Source organism: Abramis brama (genome assembly GCF_963993115.1).
Source record: "Abramis brama genome assembly, chromosome: 1".
Classification (NCBI taxonomy): Eukaryota; Metazoa; Chordata; class Actinopteri; order Cypriniformes; family Leuciscidae; genus Abramis; species Abramis brama.
The window spans coordinates 20458920-20483003 of record NC_139963.1 but is presented as its reverse complement, the minus strand read 5'-3'; the positions used below and the strand labels follow the sequence as shown (position 1 = coordinate 20483003).

The window sequence follows — 24084 nt, the reverse complement described above, 5'->3', positions numbered from 1 at the left end:
CCGTCAATCATCGTGGAGAAATGGTTCTCTACCACAAGCACAAGTTAAAATTCCTGCCGTGTACGATAATTTTATTCCAAATACGATAACTTTGAGTTTCTGGTATGATACTTGGACATTTCCAAACTAGCAACACTGTTTCAAAGCTAGCTTGCCATTGCTAGCCGCTCCGAAATCGCCTACCCTACCTTCAAAGTTACGTGAAATCGAAAAACAGAGCTAGTTTTCCATATCATATTTTCAGTGGAGCCATATTCGTTTTTTATAATATGCAAATGTGCATGTTCAATGATATGTTGTGTAATTAGCATATTTTTAACACTTCAACGGGTGAAGTAACAATGCAAAAATGTTATTTTGTGATGTTTAGGTAACGTTAGCCTATATTTGATCTCAATTAATGAACATGATTTAACTTAACGTCACTTTTCTCGTTATTCACAGGGTGGCGCTTTCATGTAATGGGAGAATAATCTTGTTGAGCATCTCTATCTCAATGTGTCACACTCACACACCGATTTACAGCAGCATCGATCGGCAGCAGGTGCGAGCGCGCGCATCACTCTACATCACCGATGACATGGACTTAAAACCCTCCATCCGTCAAACTGCGCTTTAATTCACCGGCAGAGGAGCAAAGCAGCGACATTCTGCTCCAGCTCAAACTTCAAGTGTGTTGTGGTGGAGCTTCACAGAATGGAGAAAGGGCGAAGCACCCCGAAACAGTACGGATCTCTGGATCAAACAGAGCTCTGCGAAGAAACAGGAAAACAAGGTGGGAAGAATGTTGTGATACAATTCATCCGTTCTGCGTTTATGAAGGTGTTTGAGTGTGTTCACATTGCATGGGCTACTTGACTTCATTTTGACGTACTGTATACGAAAGAACTTACTTGCATTGCTGCAGTTCTCTTTAAGAAATTAAGTTATTTATAGTGCCACTAATAGTTACAGAAAGTTACATGCAATGCAACGTAAATACATTATTTTAATTAAATATTTGAGAGTGCAGTTGACTCATTTATATCAATACAAATAGACAACAGGATACAATTATTTACAACTGTTTTTATTATGAATGATGAAAAATTCACAATTTCTCTTCCATACAATATCTTTAGTGAAAATTATTTGGATCTTAATGTTAGAAAGACTGCTCAATTACTTTTTGTTTCAATCTGAAGTGTAGCCTACTTACATTTTTCTAATGACAGGCATGATTTGTCCCTCATTTAACAGTAGATTACATTTTAAAGTTATTTTTCCTGTCAGGTCCCAGTATCGCTTTCACTCCAGGAATGCTATTGTCTCACTCCTGTTTTTTTTTGTTTTTGTTTTTTAATGATCCAACAAAGGAAATGCAATAATGTTTTCATCATTATACAGAAATAGTGACAGCAGGGTGGAAATAGAGACTGCTGTGGTTTCTTTCTGCTGTCATGAAAAAATCCCAATAAATAGACCTTGTGGGAACTGAATGCTCACCAATGGAGATTGATTATCAATAAATACTTGTTTGTGATGCCCGTTCAGCAGTCATTCCTTAAAATATATTCCTTCTCACTTTAGTCGTAATGGAGACAACAGACTCGTTCTGTGATCTTTTCGTTCTGCTGGTTGATTATACTTAAGCATAATGTGTTTTTTACTCAGGGTGTGTTCAGTTTATTTAACAAAAGGCCATTAGATTTGAAGTGATAATTAGTTTTAACAAACATACTAAATGTGGTACAACCACTTGTAGCTTTGTGTGAAGAACAAAGCAAAATTAAGCCATTATTTACTGATAATCTTCTCCAGTGGGATGAACTTTAGAACAGTCTGATTTGTAAACTAGATCAATTGCATGATTCGTTGGAAGGATTTGAGATGACTGTGTATCATATAATGAGAAAGTCGTATAACAGATGTGGTCCCTACAGTATAATGTGATGATGCCAACACCATTCTGTTAAAATGAGGCACAATATTGCAAGATGTTAAATCTGGATCATGCAATTAAAACTGTTAGAGAAACATTCAACTTCATTGACTGAAAGAATTCAGTTCTCCGCATGACAATATGGCTCAGCAAACAGCTGTGTGAATGTTTAAATCAGAGTGCGCTGCACTAGATTTTTATGCAAAGCGACAAAGCAAATTGGAAACTGTCTTTGTGATTCAGCTTTTCTGCATGACATAAGTGAATATCTGAGTAAATTGAATAAGAGATGTCAGAGGAGGCTCACTGCAGATGTACGAGTCTGTTAAAGGCTTTCCGTTTAATCTAATGTGGTCTGTGGAGTCTCAACTGTTAAGCCAAACCGTCATGCACAGCTTAAGTAAGGCGCTCTATTGCCATTCTGACTAAAACAAACACAAAACGCATGGTTTAACACATCTGTAGTTTAAGTCCACTTCATTGTTTTTTCGTCATGTCTCTTTAAATTTGAAGGGGTGATGAACTGCATTTTTTAATGTTCACTGAGGTCCACTTATAATGTTATCAAGTTTTTACATCAAAAAACTATTTAGAAGTAATAGGCTATTTTCTATCCTGTTTTTGACCCTCTCTTTGAAACACTCCTTTTTGATATGCATGCCGCATTCAAGTAAACGCCCACTGCTATGATTGGGTAAATAGTTTTCATCATATTATAATTTTGCGTATTAAAAAACTTTCAAAGTTGAAAAATGGCAACCAGTGAAATTCTAGTCTGATCCCGAATCAGAAGACATATTACATTTGCTTTATAAGTCTTGGTTGTGTGGCAAATAAAGTTGAAGTACTTGTAGTTACCACAGTTATACACTGTAAAAAATGATATTATCAATAAGTTATGACAATATATGTTTTTACATTGCTCATCAAACTCATCAAAATAAGTTAAGAAAGATTGAACTAATTTTTAGAGACACCCCTCGCTGCAGCCTGTAGCACGATGACGTAGTAGTTGGATGATCCAATACGTACTGGACGCGCATGCGCGGTGGTGCGTTTTGGTCTGTACAAATAAAAAAATAAAAAACAACTGAATTTAAGTTAAATATAAATGATCACTTAAGTGACAACTACGTGATCTGACTACTGATAAGTTTGTATATTAAAACAAACTGATCAGTAGTCGGGGGGGGAATATTTAAAAATAAATATTTTTTTATGTAGGCCTATGTAGCCTACATCATGGCATGATGTACGTAGCCTACATAAAACCCCGTCGCTATAGAAACAAAGACGCTAAAATGCAATCATGCAATGAGCTTATCTACTATTGTGAAATTGATATATTTATATTTGCTATTAGTATTATCCATACTGCAAAATCCGTATGTTTTTATTCAACTATGTGTGGGCCTAATGAAAAATATGGGACAAATCCCATCCCTTATTGATTTGATACGGGACGCATCATCTTACTTGTAAATACGGGACGATTCCGTATATTAAGGGACCTTATGTACAGAGCACTGTGGAAAAATTAGTATAGCCATTAAAAGAAGGAACTCTTACCAAGCAAAATATCATTAAGCACTTTTTTTCTGACAAGATTTAGTTTCTAGATGCTGTTATTATTTTTGCATTTTCCCTTGAATGTGTAGCCTACTGGTATTTTAAGTTGTTTACAGACCATATTGTATTGTAGGCCTACCTCTATAATTAAAATTACAGAGACAATTACTTGACTCATTTTTGCTTTCACTCAACAGCAAATATGACCTGAATAAAATAAAATGGCTTTATTTTAAAATGTTCTGTATACACGCATTAAATCCATCACATTTAGGTTTAAAATCATGTGATTTAAAATGTTGTAAAATTAACTAGTTTGCATGTATGTAGATAGAAAATAGGAAAGCATCACATTTATGTAAATAATTACTTATTCATCAATAATTACTTATTACTATTTATCAGTAGGCTACTACTACCTACACAGGTTAGAACATAATCTCACTTAAGACCAGCGCATGCGAATTATGTTAATGAACGTGACAAATGAACGAAAGACTCGGAAGGTAAAGTAATTATTTATGTTCCCTGTAAATTATTTTTGACTGCATTATAATGATTTCTTAATGCAGAATATGATCAAGATTGTGTAGGTGGATGTGTTCGGGGAATTTGCCAGTTAAAAGTATAACATTTAAAGCCCCTTGAACGAAATTACTCGAAAAAAGATTCATTCATTTTGATGAACGAGATCGAACAAGTGAGTCAGCAAAATGATCCGAACCTCCCCAACCAATACGTATTGGATCATCCAACTACGTCATCGTGCTACAGGCTGCAGCGAGGACTTCTTGAATTTTTAAGTCAGTTTAATGTAATTTAAGTTGAAATGACTTAAACATCCAAGTTGATTGTACTTAAAGGGATAGTTCACCCAAAAATGAAAATGCTGTCATCATTTACTCTTCCTCAAGTTGTTCCAAACCTGTATGACTTTCTTTCTTCTGCTGAACACAAAAGAAGATATTTTGAAGAAGGTTGCTGGTCCCCATTGACTTCCATAGTATTTTTTTTTTCCTACTATGGAAGTCAATGGGGACCAGCAACCTTCTTCAAAATATCTTCTTTTGTGTTCAGCAGAAGAAAGAAAGTCATACAGGTTTGGAACAACTTGAGGAAGAGTAAATGATGACAGCATTTTCATTTTTGGGTGAACTATCCCTTTAAAAATTTAAGGCAGCAAACTTTTTTTTACAGTCTAGTTGACAAATGACAACTTGTGTATTGTGTAAACGTATTATAAGTGAATCGTTTGTCGCACTGACGTTCTTACATTCATCGTTCATCATTTTCAGTAAAATGAAAGTTAAGGAACTTTCGGTTAAGTGAGTACAAATCAAACGATCTGTAACAGACTAAACAATAGTGAAAACATTGTAACCTTTTGTGCAATGGAAAGATCCCATGGATGGAATCCATGGAACCATCGACGCCAAGAAAGAACCTTTATTTTTAAGGGTGTAGAGTGTTACTTCGTGAAAGAGCACCAGCACTGACTTCGCTACAAACAAACGCTCTTCGCTCCAGGCAGGATCATGCAAATCCACTTCCACCCCAATACTTTGGCATGTGTCAGCTACAAAAGAGCTCTGACTTTCAGAAAAATACAGCTGAAAAGATACAAAATTGGAATGTGTTTTTTAGACAAGCCTCTGAGGGTTTCAGAGTACAGCGTTAACTTTAACCCATATAAAAAAATCTGTGGTAAGATCTGAAGACCGCTGTTCACATGAAATCTGACAGATCTTGCATAGAAAAGTGCAAGAAGCTCCGCCAATCCTTGGGCACAATAATACTTTAAAGCTGACTCATTATTTAGATGCAATGACATTAACGGTTATAGGGTTCACCTTTCAGTAGACATACTAAATACAAACAATGAGATAAAAAGTGCTGTTTTCCTCACATCTCTTGGGTTTAGCTGGATAACAAGGCCGGAGTGCATGTTACGTAGTACTTTGATGCTGTTTGCGCAGCGGGTGTGCGGGTGAAAAATACATGTGGTTCTAATGATCTAAACGCTGAGGGTTGGTTACAATGACAATCACAATAAAATGTGATCAAATGCATGTTTGTGTGTGTGTGTGTTGTAAGACCGCATGAGCTGGTGTAGGAGTGTCTCCAGGCATTGTGACTGAAACTGTGAAGATTGATTGATACTGTGAGTTTGTGTGAGATCCCAACGCCTCCACTGTTCCAACGGGGATTGACGTAGATTTACAATCTCCAGGTTTGTCTCAATTCTCGAGCATAGGAGATGTGCCAGCCTCATCTGTTGTTGTTAAAAAGCTGTTGACTCACCTACTATCATCATTTACAATGTATTATTGTGTATTCAAGAACTGTTATTTTTAGTTTGCTATAGTTCAGACACTGCTGATAAGACCAGCTTAGACCAGGATGAATTTCCTTGTTGGTTCACAGGTGAATCTTGTTTTGAAATTTTTAGGAAATAATCGGTCTATTTGGTCCAAACTAGTATTTCCAGGACTCTTAAAGCCCTATTGAAGTTGACGTAATTTCCACTGAAACAGGAAGCTAAGGCGGGACATATTGAATGACTCCTCCCCCTTTTCAAATAGCCAATAGCATCTAGTTTACCTCACAGACTGCAATCGTACTTGACAGTACCAGGCGAGAAGTTTCACTCTCAGTACACTTCCGGCTTCTGAACTGGTTGCAGTTCCACTCTGATTCCATATGAGGGCGCTCACAGGACGAGTGCAGAATGAATGGAGGTCTATGGCGCTATACACATCAAAATCCACTTTTCTCAGGATATAATTTTTTGTCTAGTAATTTGAATGTTGTATTCGAAAGGAGATGCAAAGAAATTACACATTGCTGGGTCACTTATTTGCTTTAAAAAGTCTTTTAAAGTGTCAATGACATCATACACATCGTACGACCAGAGATACTGCTTTACGGCAATCCTTCACTCACTCTGGTGCTTTCGCGCTCTGCACTTTCTTTTCTCTCGAGGCATCGACAACACAGCTGACACAGGTAAACACACGTGCTAGAAGAGTTTTTGTTTTGTTTGTTTCTGGTCCCACTTCGGATGCCACGATGCCATCAAGCGATATCTCTGGTCGTAATCAGTCCTTCACTGACCAATCAGCGTTCATTAGCAGAATGCTAGCGTGTTATGGGCAACAACAACTCAACCTGTAAGAAATCGAAAGGACATAAGTACTCGTTCATTCAACTTTCGACCTATAACCCATGTTGAACTTGCAAAACCTACAAACAGATCTGAGATTTATCAACGGCAAACGGGTGAAAGAGACACATTTAGCCGTCTAGCCCCATAGACTCCCATTAATTTTGCACTCATGGGCGATCGCCCCAGTGGAACTCTGGTGGAACTACAACCACAATTCGGTACAATAGGACTTAATAGGGAGTGGGTAGGCTCTCCGTAGACGGGCTCTGACAGTACCGAATCGAATCCGGGTGCTGATGATACGTTCAATAGTAGAGGTATGAATAAATTCTAGCCATTTCATCCTTAACCAACGTACAATTGGAAAAAGGAATAAAACTCGAGCGTTTGAGCAACCGAACACACATCTCCAACCCATATCGCTCGTGACGTGTCAACGGTCGCTTTGGCCAGGTGTTATTTATAGCATAGGGGGCGGAGCTTTAGATTCTAGAGAACATTTGATTGGACAGAAGATATGATGAGAAGCTGAAGTCCGCGGGGATGTCATAAAAATCCATGATCCATTTTAGCGTAATTGAAGGAATGCTTTAAGTTTTGAATGCTTATATCTCCTAAATGAGAATTTTGTCATTGTTTTGGAACACACCAGCTTATTCATAACCTTAAGGCTAACATATTTATACTAAAACATAAATTTTGATTTCATGGAGCCTTTAAGCACATTTGTTCCTGGTAAAAACATATTTGTATATGCTGAGAATTGAAAGGTTTAAAAGTGCTAGTTGTCGTCGTGAAAATAATTTTACGGTGCAAAAAAAAAAATGAATGGTCCTTATCAAGTTCAGGTTCACAGTCTTGCACGACAGCCTCGTGGGGATCCAGCATTTCTTCCATCTCCATCTGAATCCTCTCTGACACCTTACCTGTTCCCTGTCACTGTTGTTTTTATTCATGAAGCTGTGAATTCATGTCTGAGCCCTGAGTGAGACTGTGGTGAACTGACACATGAGAATAAAACTGTCAGGACTGATCTGAAACATTTGGGTGCAGGGCGGCGATGACTGTCAGCACACTGACCAATTCACATTAGGATATCCCATAATCCTTCTCTTGATTTAGTAGCCCTGTTTTCCAACCCTGTTGTTTTCCCCTGGTGGATGAGGATGTGGTTTGTTTAGACGTCTTTTCTCCCTGACTGTCAGGCAATTAAAAGCCAATATCTGCTCAGCGCTGAGGTGAGTCATAGCTTGTAGTGTTTCCGAGGGCAGAGAGAGAGAGAGTAGCCTAAGAATTGGAGGGATAAAAGATGTACTTTATATCGGAACAATCTCTTTCGCTCTTTACAGCCTTAGAAAGGTGTCAGCATATAAGACACTTCTTTCAAAAACATTAAAAACCGACCCCAAACTTTTGCAAGGTAGTGTATACAAACCCATTTATTCTGTGTGAAAAATATTTTAAAGACAGCTATGTTATAAAACCAAAACCAGTTAAAATATCATCTGGAAATTATTTTCTATAAAGTTAATATTTTCTTTCTAGAATATTGTGATATAATATTTAGAAATAAATGATTCAATTAATAAGCATCCCCTTGTTGCCCGAGGACCTTAGTTTGAAAATCTCTAATCTAAATCACCTTTATTTTGGCTCTTGTTGAGTCCGTAAGGCTGCCTAATAACCTTTTGGTAAGTAAATCTGTTCAATATCAAACATAAATCAGGTTTGTCCATTATATCAGAGAGATATTGTTCACAGGGGACTCTTAAATCATGATAACCTGATAAGTATTGAGTATTATAACAGCAGACTCTCTTAATAAAGATGCAATATGTTACCCAAAGGAAATGAACCGGATGCTTACACATGCCTTTTTTAAGCTTGCATGTGCAAACAGAAAATCATAAAAACAGTAATGTTCCTCTAACTCATTTTATGCTTTTTGTATTTTTGAAAAGGACAGCAATGAAAACTATTGAACAAAACCAACAACCCATTTATGATTCTGGTAAATATATCTGAAAACTAGCTTACTATGTAGTTCATATTCATTTTAGTTTTGTTTACTTTACCATGCAAAGGTAAAATAAGAGAAATGGTTGTGTTGTGTTGTTGTCATTTCTTTCTTGGTTTTTCTTTCTTGATTTTTTTCTTGGTCTTTTAGTGTTCTTGTTTTCTTGGTCGATCTGCACCAGGGATCACAGTGGCTTAAACCAGGACGCCACTGGGTTTGGGGGTCAATCCCATAGTTTTGAAATCCAATAACTGTGTAAAACTGAAGGCCTGGGTTGTTTCCATAGAGACAGAACTTTATTTTATGAGGCATTGCAGTTGTTGAACGCATCATAGGATAAGCCAAATGAGTCATCGGAGGATACGGACTGCCTTTTTTTCAAGGTGCAGAAAATACTTGGCCTTTTCTGCTGTTCTTCTCAAGACTTAAAGACCTTGAAATGTTAAAAATGAATGAGCAATGCCTGTGCACATAAAATACAAATTAAATTATTCACCAAAAAAAAAATAATTCATCAACTGATTCTAAAATAACCGTTTTTAATGTATAATATGGAACTCAAGGTCAGAATTTACTCTTTAGGGTTAGTTTTTTTTTACCTACCTTTTACCTTTTTAGATGTTCTTTGTTTTATTAGTATCTGATTCTTCATATTCATCCTGTACTGTTTTGTAAGTCACAAATCATGCAGACTTACTATAAATAGAGAGAGCACTGATCCTCTGAATAAATGCTGCATGCGATGAAACGATGTTGGTCTGTCACAGACTGTGTGACCAGAACATTCTCACCCACCCTCGGATTCATGCAGAGTTCAGTGATGATAACACGAGCCCAATTAGCACAGTGTCGAGCGTCATATACACAACACATGCTGCGCGACTAACCGACGCATTGGTTTCAGCCTGGTTTGAAATGTGGCTGGGGTGCTTTTTAGCTGTTTCCAGATAAGAGAAGCCCTGCTTCTGAAGAAATGTGTGATCATGCTTTTCATCTTTGTTTTCAAGGGCACAAAAAAAAACAGTATAACAAATATTACAGTATCTAATGCAAAGTGCCGCTGTCAATTTATCTGGAATATCATCATGCATGTCCTGAAATGCAAATGTATTATATAATATTATATTATATTATATTTTCTTTTTATTTCACAAAATGACAAACTTCATCGTTAAATTTCTTGTTGTTACAAATATGCAATTCACATAAAATTTTGATTTTATTTTAATACTTGATTTCAGTTCAATTATGCTTAAATTCAAACAGGGAATTCCAGGAATTTTTAAAGTTGGAAACTTTACTTGGGAATTAACGGGAATAAACAAAATTGCAGGTTAGCCTATAACAGGGAACTTAAATGTTGTTGGAAAAAATTATACGGTTTATATAAATTACCTAAATTTCCAATTAATCCCCATAAATTCCCATTAATTTGCCAACTTGGAATATTTTAAAAATTCCCCAGCTTACTTCCCATGGAAACTTTCCGCCCCTTTGCATCCCTAATTAAGACCCCCTGTGGTGAAAATCAAGTTTTTATATATCTCTGTGTGGTGTTTTTAATATGCTTTAAGACAAACCTGATGCAAATTAAAAAAACAACACCATTGCTAAGTGGTTTCTCCTTAAAACTGACTTGAACCAAAGACAGTCTCAAAAACACAGTTTGAAACTGTCCCTCTCTCCGACCATCACAAACATGTAACCAATCCTGTCAACGGACAGGGCGGTGCTTTTCCTATCAAATATTTCTGATTGTTAGAAGGCAGCTGTCTGACTCTGAAATGCATGGCGAACGGGACATTAGCAACACATTATTAGCTGTCTGATAACATAGTCAAGCAAAAGGCTAATTAGCCTATATGTATTACCGTTATTTGTCCGATGATGTAGAGAGAGATACATAAAACGCATTGCCATTCTGATACATCGACTTGTAGTCTAGCCTCCTGTATAATTAACTCTTCCTCTTAATTTTCTGAATCAGTTTCCGGTTCAAAAATAAATGGCTGAATTAAACCAGTATTTCCAATTGCCATTGTGCAGCGTTTACTACAGTAAAGTTGACCGAGTGGATCAGGTATTCTGAGCTGGTGTGAGTGAGTGGAGGCGGGGCTAATGTGCATATTCATAATCATCCAACAAAAAAATGGGATTTAAATGAGAGAATTGTAGATAGTAACAGCGATTGGTAGCATCTTTCCGAAATTGCTTCTTTAGATGGGCATAATGTAATTATGTGCTTGATGTGAGCCATACATCACTCATAGTTCATGTGTTGTTCCTCACAGCTGAAGAGGATGTGGTGTCCATGGCTGATTCCACCATCACTGTGGAGGACATCGAGGGGGAGCTGTTCAAAATCGAGCGGATAAAGGATGCGCTGGTCCGGAAGGAGTCTGAGCTCAGATATATGTGAGTGAGGATTTTTACTATATGGTAGAACCTGACGTGGCTCCTTTATATAGGTCAAAAGTACAATGGTTTTCAAAATCATACAATATGTCAGCTTGCACTGCATCATGTGATGTCATGTATCATGTGTCGCATTGCATCATTGCATTCATCCCTTCTGTTCAATACATTAGACATAAATAGAAAAGATAAGTAAATGTTCCATAATTCAGTGCAATATATTCAGTGGCTATATATTATCACATAATGCAGTGCAAGCTAACATAACCTAATAAAACATACCATACTGTACCATATGCATTATTTTCATGATTTATCCATTTTTTTCTTTTATCAAATCAACTTAGATAATTTATGTGGTTCAGATAACATAATATTTTGAGTTTCTGTTGATTAAACAATCTCCTTCATTGTATTAACTCAATTTTTTTATTTCAATGAACTTAAAATTTTAAGGCAACCAGTTTACTTGCTTTTTTAAGTTAAACCAACAATATTTTTTTACAGTGTGTGAATATCATCAAGTAATGGGGCAACTGACATACACTTTCTGTCAACAATTACAAATCTCAATTGAGGTATTTTCTTAGATACAGAACTAAAGGATAGGCTTGACCCTGGACATGAAAATAGCATGAACAACATTTCTGAAACAGTGAAACAATATTCCTGCCATTGAAAAGTATTTCCACGGATGTATCATTATTATTAGCAGACTGAGACCATGGAGCAAGAAGTACATTATGGCACATTTTACCCACAATGCACATTAATTCCACAGAACTAGCTATACAGTGGAAGTGAAACAGCTGTGGTCACCATTCACATTCATTATGGAGAGAAAAAAGCATCTTGGACATTCTGCAAAATGTTTGTTTTTGGGTGAGATATGCCTTTAAGCAAAATCAGAGAAAGTGTCACAATGACTGTCAATCCACAATGTTTGTTTTTTGTTCAATAACAGTTTGAACAAAAATAAATGTTGCAAAGATCCGTGCAGAGCGGGAGTGTGAGATGCATAGACTAAATAAAAGCAGGGGAAATTGTTGAGGGCATTTATTGATAGGGATTCACTGCAGTTATTTACAACAATAGCTTCTGATGGGAGTCTGGAGTTAGACATCAACTCCAAATGTATGTGCCTGTGTTGTTATTTGTGTGCGTATGTATGATAGCAATGTGAATATTACCCAGCAAAACATATTATCTGTTATTTCATTGCCGAACAGAGACTACTTTGGCATCAACCAGTGAAATTTGTTTTGATAAAATATGGTATTCACACTCGACTGGAAAATGGTTTGCGACATGCAATACTGTGGATCTAAAGTCATGAAAGACAGGCTTTTGAGGTCATTTTTGCATTTATTTTCCATTGAAAGAAATTTTAAATAGTGGTTTAAAGAAAAAATCTCAAAAGTTTTTATTAATTTTGTTCCTCATTCCTCAGGATGGATGACATCCAGTTGTGTAAGGAGATTACAAGGCTCAAAAAAGAACTCCAGAAATTGGTTTCCATCCCAGGTATGTTCTCAAAAAGATGCTGTACCAAAATATTAAGCATTAATATATTGCTGGAAGATGATATGGATCTCATTCTCAGTGATGCATATGTTTTTCTCTAAACCGAATATCATGTCTGTTAGATAATCAATATTGGGTTTTTTTTCTTCGGTACATTCAAAGCTAATCTTAAAGGCCCTTTGTGACCCATGAGCATCAAATCAGCGTGTTAGAATGATTTCTGAAGACTGGAGTTATGATGCTGAAAATTCAGCTTTGCATCACAGGAATAAATCACATTTTACAATATATTCAAATAGAAATCAGTTATTTTAAGTTGTAATAATATTTCACAATATTACTGTTTTTACTGTATTTTTGATCAAATAAATGCAGCCTTGGTGAGCATAAGAGACTTCCTTCTTACCAATCTCAAACTTTTGAACAGTTAGTATATAATAAATAGATTCAGCTAATGAAAAAAAAAATGAATTGCCTCCCCTAGTATTATGTGACTACTTTTTAATTTCTGCATTCTCTTCTGGTTCTCTTTAATGGCATCATTTATAGTTCCTTCTTTCATGTCGGCCTCTTTTCAGCACATGCTTGTGACATACTTCACTATAGGTCTCCTGTTTCCAAGGAGATGCACGAATGAAGCGCACACCACGTTTTATTTACCGCTGAAACCTCATATCGCAAGTGCATACAAAGCTGAAGAGGTTATTTATCCAAACCGGCAGATAATATTGTCTTATACAGTTCCATCAAAGCGGGAAACAAATCACATTCCAGTACTAGTGATGTCCATTTATTCTGAGACCTTCAGGTTATTTCTAGTTTATCTATGGAGTCAGGATTTTGATATGCTTTGGTATCAACTCATATCTGTCATCATTTAATCATGTTAATCCAAACCAGAATGATTTCCTTTTTTTCAGTGTAACAACAAAAACTGATATTTTGAAGAAGGTTTTCCATATAACAAAATAGCAGACATTGATACTGAAAATCTCCAGAAAGGACACACTATTCTCTGAAATTTGTCTTTGTTTTTTTATAAAGAAGTCTCATCAAGGCTGCATATATTTAATTAAAAAAATACAGTAAAAACAGCAATATTTTGATATATTATTACAATTTAAAATAACTGTTCTGCTTAAAAGTTTGTTCTGCTGATCTCCCTCGCCCCCTGAGAACCACTGCATTACTACATGTTGTCGCTTTTTCTTGAGTCTCTCCATATTTGTCCGACTCCGGTTTGAACATAAAAGGCTAAAAGTTTTTGAAATTTTTAAAAAAATTCACCCCTTTAAAATTCAAATCTTACTGACCCCAAACTTTTGAACGGTTGCATTATATATTCAAATATGCATATTTTAAGAGTGTCAGACCAGGTTTGAAGTCAACAGCAGTCAGGACATTCTGTAAAATATCTTCTTTTGTGTTGCATGGATGAGCATCATACGGGTTTGGGATGACATAAGGATTAGTGAATGATCATAATGATTTTGGGTTAACCGTTCCACACGCGTCTCCTTTCTGCAGACAAAGAAAAGTCTAATGAGGACAGACAGCGTGAGGAGGAACTACTACAACAGATCCAGAAGCTGGTGGAGACGCGGGACTTTCTAGTGGATGACATGGAGTTTGAGAGGCTCAGGTCGGTTTTAAAGAGTCGCCAGCCTTCAGGGACAGGAACGTGGGCCACAACCCTTTAGATTGCCGGCTAGCATGCGTGACTATCTGCCCCAAGAATGTGTTTTGTCCCTCTTGTGGCTGTTCCCTCATCTGTGAAGACACTGCAATCCAATTACCCTCCTCTTGAAGCCAATAATCCACCCTTACCTCACCACCTCCGTCACACACACACACCTCACATCACACTCACAGATGGTCCCAGCGGCTCTGATTCTGAGAAATGAGAGATTGATTTGCAGGCGAGAAAGAAATGGAAAGAAGAAAAGAGATGTTTTTTTCGATGGGTTGGGCTGATTGTCATCTGCCAAGATCTCACGACTGTGTGCGTGTGTGTGCGTGCGTGTGTGTGTGTGTGTGTAATCATGAGTGACGCATGCATCAGAACCCAACACGAATTAAGTCCTCACAGTTTATTCATGGGATAAATGAGCCACTGTCACCCACATGACAAGCAGCTATTACAGGTGGAGAGAGAGAGAGAGAGAGAGAGAGAGAGAGAGAGAGACTGCGAAAAACTGTCAGACACAGTTTGCACACTAAACCCATGTGCTAAGAGAATTACTGATTGTTTGGAGTTTGGGTGTGAATGTTTGGTGAATGTTCAGTGTCTCACTTCACAGATGTTTGTGTGTGGGTCTAGTTTGACATTGCAGGGAGTGGAAAAATAGTAAATCTTGCTGCAATTTGGGGAACAAACAACAACTGAACAAGAAAAATGGCTTAATAAACACTAAATATCCTAATGAAAATATAAAAATGCATAAAGCTTAGTGTAATGGTTAGGTTTCAAATTAGGGGATATATACTGTATGTATGTATGTGTATATATATATACAGTATATACATATATACAGTACAGGTCAAAAGTTTTGAAACGATTTTTTTATATTTTTTAAAGAAGTCTCTAATGCTTATCAAGGCTGCGTTTATTTGATCAAAAATACAGAAGAAAAAAAAAACCGTAATATTGTGAAATATTATTACAACTTAAAATAATAGTTTTCTATTTGAATATACTTTAAAAAAAAATTATTCCTGTGATGCAAAGCTGAATTTTCAGCATCATTACTCCAGTCTTCAGTGTCACAGTATCACATGATCCTTTAGAAATCATTCTAATATTCTGATTTATTATGAGTGTTGGAAACAGTTCTGCTGCCTAATATATTTGATGAATAAAATGTTAGAAAGAACTGCATTTATTCAAAATACAAAAAAAAAGTCTAATAATATAATCTTCTTTACTATTCTCTTTTTATCAATTTAACACATCCTTGCTGAATAAAAGTATTGATTTATTTCAAAAAAGAAAGAAAAAAAATTACTGACCCCAAATTGCTGACCAGTAGTGTATATTGTTGTTACAAAAGATTTCTATTTTTAAAAAAATTGCTTCCTTTTTTATTTTTTTACTTTTTATTCATCAAAGTATCCTAAAAGTGTGTGTGTGTGTGTGTGTGTGTGTGTGTGTGTGTGTGTGTGTGTGTGTGTGTGTGATCCAGATGTGCTTAAGTGACAGTATGTTTTGCTGTACTTGTATTGGCACATCCATTTTAATGTAGTGGATGTGCCAATACAATAACTGCATATAGGATCATTTGCAATGATTTTGTATCCATAGCTTCAAGAATGAGTGTTAATTTAAATCTTTTAGATCAGAAATATAATAAAATAAGAAGAAATTCAGTAATAAGATTCTGTTTTATTCACAAATCCTGTATTATAATGTTTTTTTTTAATAATATTGTTATGAAACAGAGTTGACACCTACCTTATTCCTGAATGTGGAAGTCTCGTACCGGCGGTACTATCCTTTACATTTCTGGTGTTTCTATTGAAATTAGCATAATTTTGAGCTTATAATATAACGAGTGAGTGAGTAGATGACATGAAGCTGCCTGATGTTAGACACTGAAAACAGATGTGTGCTCATATCCCACATACAGATCCTGATCTGGTGAAGTTCGGGGCAGTTTGTCCTCAACATGATAACAGCGCACATATAGACTACCTTTTATGAGGACTATTTAAATTGTCGTTTTCTCTTGTATACCATTCAAATGTTTGTGGTCAGTAAGATATTTTGGTAACACTTTATTTTACAGTGTCTTTGTTACATATGTTACATGTACTTACCATAGTAATAACAGTAAATTATGCATAATTACATGCAAATAGCCCTCAACTAAATCCTAATCCTACCCTAACCCAATAGAAAGGACATGTTGTTACTTAATATTACACAGTACTTAAATATATTACACTGTAACAATGACACCTTAAAAATAAAGTGTAACTGATATTTTTTATTAGAATTTTTTTTATACTTTTATTCTGCAAGGATGCATTAAATTTACCAAAAGAGACAGTAAAGTAATTTATAATGTTATAAAATATTAATTTTTAAAAATTAATCTCTCTTAAAGGCTCTTTGAGTCTTAAGCATCAATGAAAGAAAAATGTATTGCGGTTTCCACAAAAATAATAAGTAGAACTCAAAAACTAAAAATTATTAATAATTTAGCCTTAATAATAAATGAGCAGCAAATCGTCATATCAGAAAGAATAATTTCTGACGGATCATGTGACACTGAAGTAATGATGCTGAGAATTCAGCTTTGACATCACAGGAATAAATTACATGTAAAATATATTAAAACAGAAAATAGTTCTTACGATAATATTTCACATTATCACTGTTTTGCTGTTTTTAATCAAATAAATATAGTGAGCTTTAGAAACTTTTTTCCAAAAACATAAAAAAAATCGTCCCGATCTCAAACTTCTGAACAGTTGTGTACACTTGACATTGAATCCTGACTTATGTATGTGTTTGTGCTTTTGCCTCCCTGATACATGCTGTTCTTCACACAGAGAGCGAGAGGAAGACAAGGAGATGGCTGACTTCCTACAGACAAAATTCCCCAACAGGTTCCGCATGAAAAGTATGTAAAAGTGTGTGTGTGTGTGTGTGTGTGTGTGTGTGTGTGAGAGAGCTCAAGGCCAACAGTCTCTTAAACCTCTACATAAATTAACATAATAATAAATTCTTTGAGCATCTCCATAATTGTTTTACTCAGTGCCTGTTCAAGTTGAATAAAAATGGAAACTATAGAACTCAATAAGGAACCTGTGTGAATGTTAATTCTGTTCTCAGGGTGTTAATAAGCTGTCTTCTTTTGTTTTCTTTTAGTTCACAACTAATGAGCTACTTCAGAACTGGAATAAATAGTGCAAAAGTACATGAATGTCAATTGAATTGGGAATGTTTGACTAAATTAGAAAGAACAGTCGAATACTAATTAGTGTTATGGTGAGAATTTGAAACTTAATCTTTAGTGTTGCTTTATAAAAGTGTACAAACTGAGCTTTCCACCCAAATAAACATAGATTTATGTATGCAGGTAAAGTAGGACTTTTCATTCATTTCACACAACTTTTCAGCGCAACACCGTATATTTGCAAATGTTCTGCATCGCGCATTAAACACCTCGGCGCTCGTGCTCGATGGTATTCAGAGACGCCGAGAATGATTCAGAGGTCACTGCATTTCTCTCGCTCTCTCTCTCTCTGTTTTTCAGGTCAAACCAAGGACAAGAGAATGACGTCCAGAGCCCAGCAGACCTCGTCTCCTTATGTGACAAAGACAGGCGTCACCCTGCTGAAAGAGTGCTGCGGCTTCACCTGCTCCGTCATGTAGATACGCCGGTGTAAAACAGGAGAGAGTAGAGCAGAGTGACAAGTAAACAAGCCCTCAGACCCACACTCTTTCACATTCTTTTCATAACAGACGGCAGTACATGGGTGCCCAACTGATGTGCATATTATGCGGAATTATTGCATTAACCTAATGGAGATGATATCCAAAATGAGGAGTGTGATTAGATGGTACGGTTCCTCATTTCCACAATTACCGTATTTTCCGGACTATAAGTCGCACTTTTTTTCATAGTTTGGCTGGTCCTGCGACTTATATTCAGGTGCGACTTATATATCAAAATTAATTCAGACTGAGATGAAAACATTACCGTCTACAGCCGCGAGAGGGCGCTCTATGGCGGAGTTGTTCAGAAGCGACACCAAGAAGAAAATTCAATGGATCCAGTGATGTGGAATGAGATCGCGGGAGCTTGGTGAACTTGTTTAGCAGCTACTGGTAACTTGGTTGTTAGATTCGCTGGCTTATGTTAATTTAGCCTATTCAGCCTCCCAGATATATGTTGTTTATGCTATTGTGTAACGTTAGCTGAATAAGTGTTAATGTGTTGCGTTAACATACCGGACACCTACTCAGCCTGTTGTTCTGTGTGCTACTGTGTAGTTGAATAACTTGCCTTTCCAGATTAAATGTCTGTTTTTGGTCTTGGATTTTGTGAAATTAATTTCTAAATAAATGTGACTTATAGTCCAGTGCGACTTATGTTTTTTTCCTCTTCATGACGCATTTTTTGACTGATGCGACTTATAGTCCGGAAAATACGGTAACACTGAGCTGTCTAAAAGCACAAGACTAACGTCAGACTCAAGTGTTGGTCCCATGAGCAGTTGTTAAATTGTAACTCTTTCTCTTGCTAGCAGTAGCACATTATTTTCTCCCTTCCTTCTTGCAAAAGAGCAAATTATCTGTTGTGGGGTTGCTCCACCTGCCCACCACAATGTGTGTCACCAAAAACACTGACATGGTCCTTGGGTTTTTAAGGAATAGTTCACCTAAAAATGTAGTCAGTGTTCGATGAGAAGGACGGTGATAAGCAGATTTTGGACAGGGTAAATCACCAGTTAACCTTAAATTAAATAAACTATAAAAAAAAAACTAAACGTAGTTAATATTATTTATTTAAACCAAGGTGACATTTCTCATTTGCATTAAACACATTTCACACAAATGAATTACTAAAACTTTAACTAAGAAAATGGAAAAATAAATACTAATTCAAAATATTAACTCGCCATTTACGAGACTTTCGTCAATTAAAATTAAAATCGCATACTCTCTTGAGTAGGTCCTTACTTTGAATAAGTTATTCACGACTTCTAGATAGAAATATACTTTTCGATTATATATAGAAAAGGACATTCTATATAGTATGCATGTGTGTAGTATGAATGTAACCCGGACTACGTACTACATTCGCCATGCTGTCATTATCATGTGACCTGCCAGCGTCAGTTGCGTCGCTTCACTGCCGTTCACAAATCGTCTCCCGTGGCCTCATGGGATATGTCCATATGTCCAATCCATCGTATGCGCACTTTAGATTCTCATTGGAAGTAGTAGGTCATCCGGATACTTTTTGCCTACTTTTTTATGAGTACTGGGAATTCAGACATTCTTCCTCTGTCACATACTTTTTTTCGCCTACTATATAGTGGGGAAGTATGCGATTTCGGATGCAGCCAACAATTTTTTCCGGAAATCCCAGGTTTCACTGTTAAACGGTAGGGGGCGCTGTTATGCATCGTCTGAAGTAATACAGCAAGTGACTGGAGATACAGTAATAAACCTTCCCAAATGTTTCATAAATTTAGATCTACTGAAGCAAAATTATGCCATACAGTTGAACAACAGAGACAGCCAGAAGATCTGCGTACTAGGTGAATATGCACCATTGCTTCTGATGTATACTTACACATTTTTCATCTGCATTTTTAACTACAATGTTTATGAAAGCTGTATAGTTTTGTGGTGCCCAGCTTGACACTATATAAATGCATTTTGAAAGTTAAAAGTAGATATATTTATATAATTTCACCCAGTTTTAGTTTGCTTATCTTTCCCCACTGTTCAGTGCTTTAGCATATTATTTATGTATAAATCATGTACACTGCTGTTTAAAAGTTTGGGGTCAGTAAGATGTTTTCAGGAATTAATACTTTTCTACAACAAGATGCACTGAATTGATCTAAAGTGACAGTATAAACTTTTATAATATTACAAAATATATATCAAATAAATGCTGCATGGTGTTTTGAACTTTCCATTCATTAAAGATTCCTGAATAAAAATGTATCACAGTTTCCAAAAAAATATGAAGCAGCACAACTGTTTTCAACACTGATAATAATCAGAAATGTTTTTTGATCATCAAATCATCATATCAGAATGATTTCTGAAGGATCATGTGACACTGAAGACTGGAGTATTGATGCTGAAAATTCAGCTTTGATCACAGGAATAAAGTACATATTCAAGTATATTCAAATATAAAACAGTTTATTTCAAATTGTTATATTATTTCACAATATTACTGCTTTCACTGTATTTTTGATCAGATTAATGCAGTCTTGTTGAAGAGACTTTTTTAGACTCATTTAAAAAAATGGCCGACCCTAAACGTTTAAATGGTAGTGTGTTTGTGATGCATCGTTTTAACTAAATAGTGTTTATGCAAGAAAAATTATGAAAGTATTTTATCTTTACAAAAGAAATCAAATTGTGAAACTGCGAAATGTGTATTAATATAATGCTCACAGACACTTGACATGTGTAATGCTGCTTAGTTGATGTGTGCTGATGCTTCTATTGTTATTTTCATGCCTCTAAATGATATTTTTCCACTAATGAATAAAAAGGAATTCTGATGAATGAACCAATGCTTCATTGTCTATTAGATAATACAGACTCGTAAAATCATTTTTTATTGCTATACAAATAACAAAATTATGAAAGCTAAGGTTGCAAACTTAAAGGTGAACTAAGTAACTTTTTTACCTTAACCGAACAGCTTCGGAGTCATTGGAATAGTTATGATAATAATAAATAATAATGACTTTTTTCGGGTTGAATGGTGGTCGTCTCGCACCCCCCAAGCGCCTGTGAGCCGAAAAACCACCCTTGCAACTTTGGGCTGAAAAATATTTGAAACAACGAGCAAGCGAGTGATTATGTACATTCACTGAGTGAATATTATGAAAATAAAATATATATTTCCCGCTAGAAATGTAATCAAAACTTATTTTTATGCAGAAACTAACTCAAAATATGGCGATAGCAGCGTCCATATAGCAACAAACACGTTTCAGTTTCACATTATTCTGGCGAGATCTGAAAAATATTCGCAACAACGAGCAAGCGAGTGATTATGGACATTCGCTGAGTGAATATTATGAAAATAAAATATATATTTCTCGCTAGAAATGTAATCAAAACTTATTTTTATGCAGAGACTAACTCAAAATATAGTTTTTTTCACTAAAAATTAAAGAAATGTCCGCCATGTTTTTTGTTCTCACGGCCGGAATCTTGAAAGTCACGTGACTTGGATGTAAAACAATAGGAAAAGATAGGCAAAAAAAATTTAACAGTCATACAATTTAAGGGCCATTATTGTAACCCCTCTACGTTTTGCACTTTGGACCAACGTAGTCAGGGTATGTTTTTATATGAGACTGGGTTGGCCTCAGCATCAGGAAGTATCGCGTGATATCAAGTCTCGCGATGTAACGAATTGCTTTACGGCAAAAAAAATCTGCTAAAATTCAGTCATTATTGTGCTCCCTCACGCTGTTCAAACCCGAATGAAGAAGACGTTTTAAAGAATGTCCCATCTGCTTTGATGTCGTTGATCTATAGCCTCTGGTATCTGAGAGTCGCCAACGAGTTTTTCAACAGTGTTGTCAAATATCTATTCCGAAGCTGTAGGGGGAGCTCTATAGAGAAACCTGCGAGAATACAGCAAAGAAATTCCCGAAACTGCATAGCCCTGCTTTAATATAAAATTAATAAAACAATAAAACATCTTGTAGAATAGTCTGCACTTTTTAAGTTTCAACCATTTGTTGAAAAAAAAATCTGATTTTATGTTGATTTCACATTCGTGAAGTCTCCATTGCCCAGGAAAAGTGCCAACAAACCTCATCTTGTGCACCAGCTTTAATAAGCCAAGGTCACTGAGTGTGGCTTTATTGACAGGTTCCTTATTAAAGCAGGCAGGAAGGAACCGAGGAATTAAATGGGTGATGAAATCAAATCTGCTGGTATTTTGAATGTCCAGACTCTCGCTCTGGACAGTATAATCAGGATTTTGTTTAGATGATGATTCTTCTTCATCAAGCTCTGGCAGAGGATGCAGCGTCTGTGACATTTGTGTTGATTGGCTGAAGACTGTCCACAGCTGTAGGGAAATCCAGCGTGTGTGTGTGTGTGTGTGTGTACTTGTACAACTATCTTTGTGAGGACCAGTTTGAGTTTTAGAGGACAAAGAGAGTAAAGTGAGGACATTTTGGCCGGTCCTCACTTTCTGAGACCCCTTTAAAGGCCTGTTTGAGGGTCAAGACTTGGTTTTAGGGATATGGTTATAATTAAGTTAAGGGTAGGTTTAGGGTAAGGATTCGCGTTAAGTACTTAGTTGTGACGGGTAAGGTTAGATTAAGCGGCTAGAGATTGCATTGTGTCAATGAATGTCCTCATAAAGATAGATGTACAAGAAAGTGTGTGTGTGTGTGTGTGTGTGTAATATCTCTTAATTGGCCTTGACAGTATGTCATATGAAGTTGATTATTGGCATTCAGCTGAAAATGTGAAGGTTAAACCATCATTCAAATGCATTATCCACTCTATGAAATGCTCTCAAAGAGTATTTATTTTTCTTACAAGAGTGCTTTCTTTTGCTTTGTGTTGGACTGGGAAGCTTACGGGCTGCTGACAAGACAAGTCAGTGTGTTTTATGTCCATTATCTGCAGGTTATTGACTGTGGATTCATGGAGGATTTTCTTTTCTTTGACTTTTCTTTTCTTTTGAGCTCCTAAAACTGTCTGAAGATATACACTACTATTTCAAAGTTTGGGGTCGGAACAATTTTTAAAATGTTTTTCAAAAAATAAGTCTCTTATACTCACCAAGGCTGCATTAAATCAAAATAACAGTAAAAACAGAATAAATATTGTGAAATATTATTACAATTTATGAATACATTTTAAAATGTAATTTATTCCTGTGATCAAAGCTGAATTTTCAGCATCATTACCCCAGTCTTCAGTGTCACATGATCCTTCAGAAATCATTTTAATATGATGATTTGATGCTCAATAAACATTTCTGATTATTATCAATGTTGAAAACAGTTGTGCTACTTTATATTTTCGAAACCGAAACATTTTTCAAGACAGAATAGAACGTTTAAATGAACAAATTTTTTTTTAAACATTTTAAATGTCTTTACTGTCATCCTTAATGACTAAAAATTCCTTTCAACACCAAAAAAATCCACATTTTCCATTGTTGATCTGCATCTCACACAGAGAAATGAGCTGTGAGTCATTGACTCATTCCTGACCAATTTAATTACAGGAGGAGTTCTGACTCCAATAAAGAACTGCGAAAAGCTTTGAGATTTTACCAGGTACGCGTGCCAAAAAAAAAACTATTGCAGTTCAGCTGTCATTTTCTTGCCACTAATTATCTGAAATTACATGCAACGCAATGTATTCAAGGAAAATTAAGATCATGAAATGAACAAATTACAATGTAATGAAGAATCTGTCATTTTGATATAGTATCTCAGTGATCTGTCATGTGAATTTCTGACCTTTACAACCGCAGTGTTTTAAACGCCACTACCATAGGTGTTGGTTTGCATGCTTTGCCTTAAATACTCAGTTGACAATTAAACAGAGACATACGCCACCATGTGGTTTATCATGAAAGTTATCCAGTTCACAGGAGGAGGTTTCACTAATATCAGTCAGTGTAAGAGATATTGTTACTGGTCGAAAGTTTGAGTAATTAGTGTCTTCTGCCCAACAAAAAACTGTTATATTGTGAAGTAATACAATTTAAAATAGTTTGCATT

At 35.9% G+C, this 24084-nt stretch overlaps 1 protein-coding gene across 1 annotated transcript; it reads left to right on the top strand.

Annotated features, from left to right (window-relative positions):
* Positions 1-513: 513 nt before the first annotated feature.
* Positions 514-18701, top strand: LOC311088760 (bMERB domain-containing protein 1). The gene is made up of 6 exons (XM_084123041.1): positions 514-775; positions 10965-11088; positions 12539-12612; positions 14140-14254; positions 17167-17237; positions 17874-18701. The coding sequence occupies exons 1-6, from the start codon at positions 697-699 to the stop codon at positions 17990-17992; spliced, it is 582 nt and encodes a 193-aa protein (XP_083979167.1). The 5' UTR covers positions 514-696; the 3' UTR covers positions 17993-18701.
* Positions 18702-24084: the final 5383 nt, after the last annotated feature.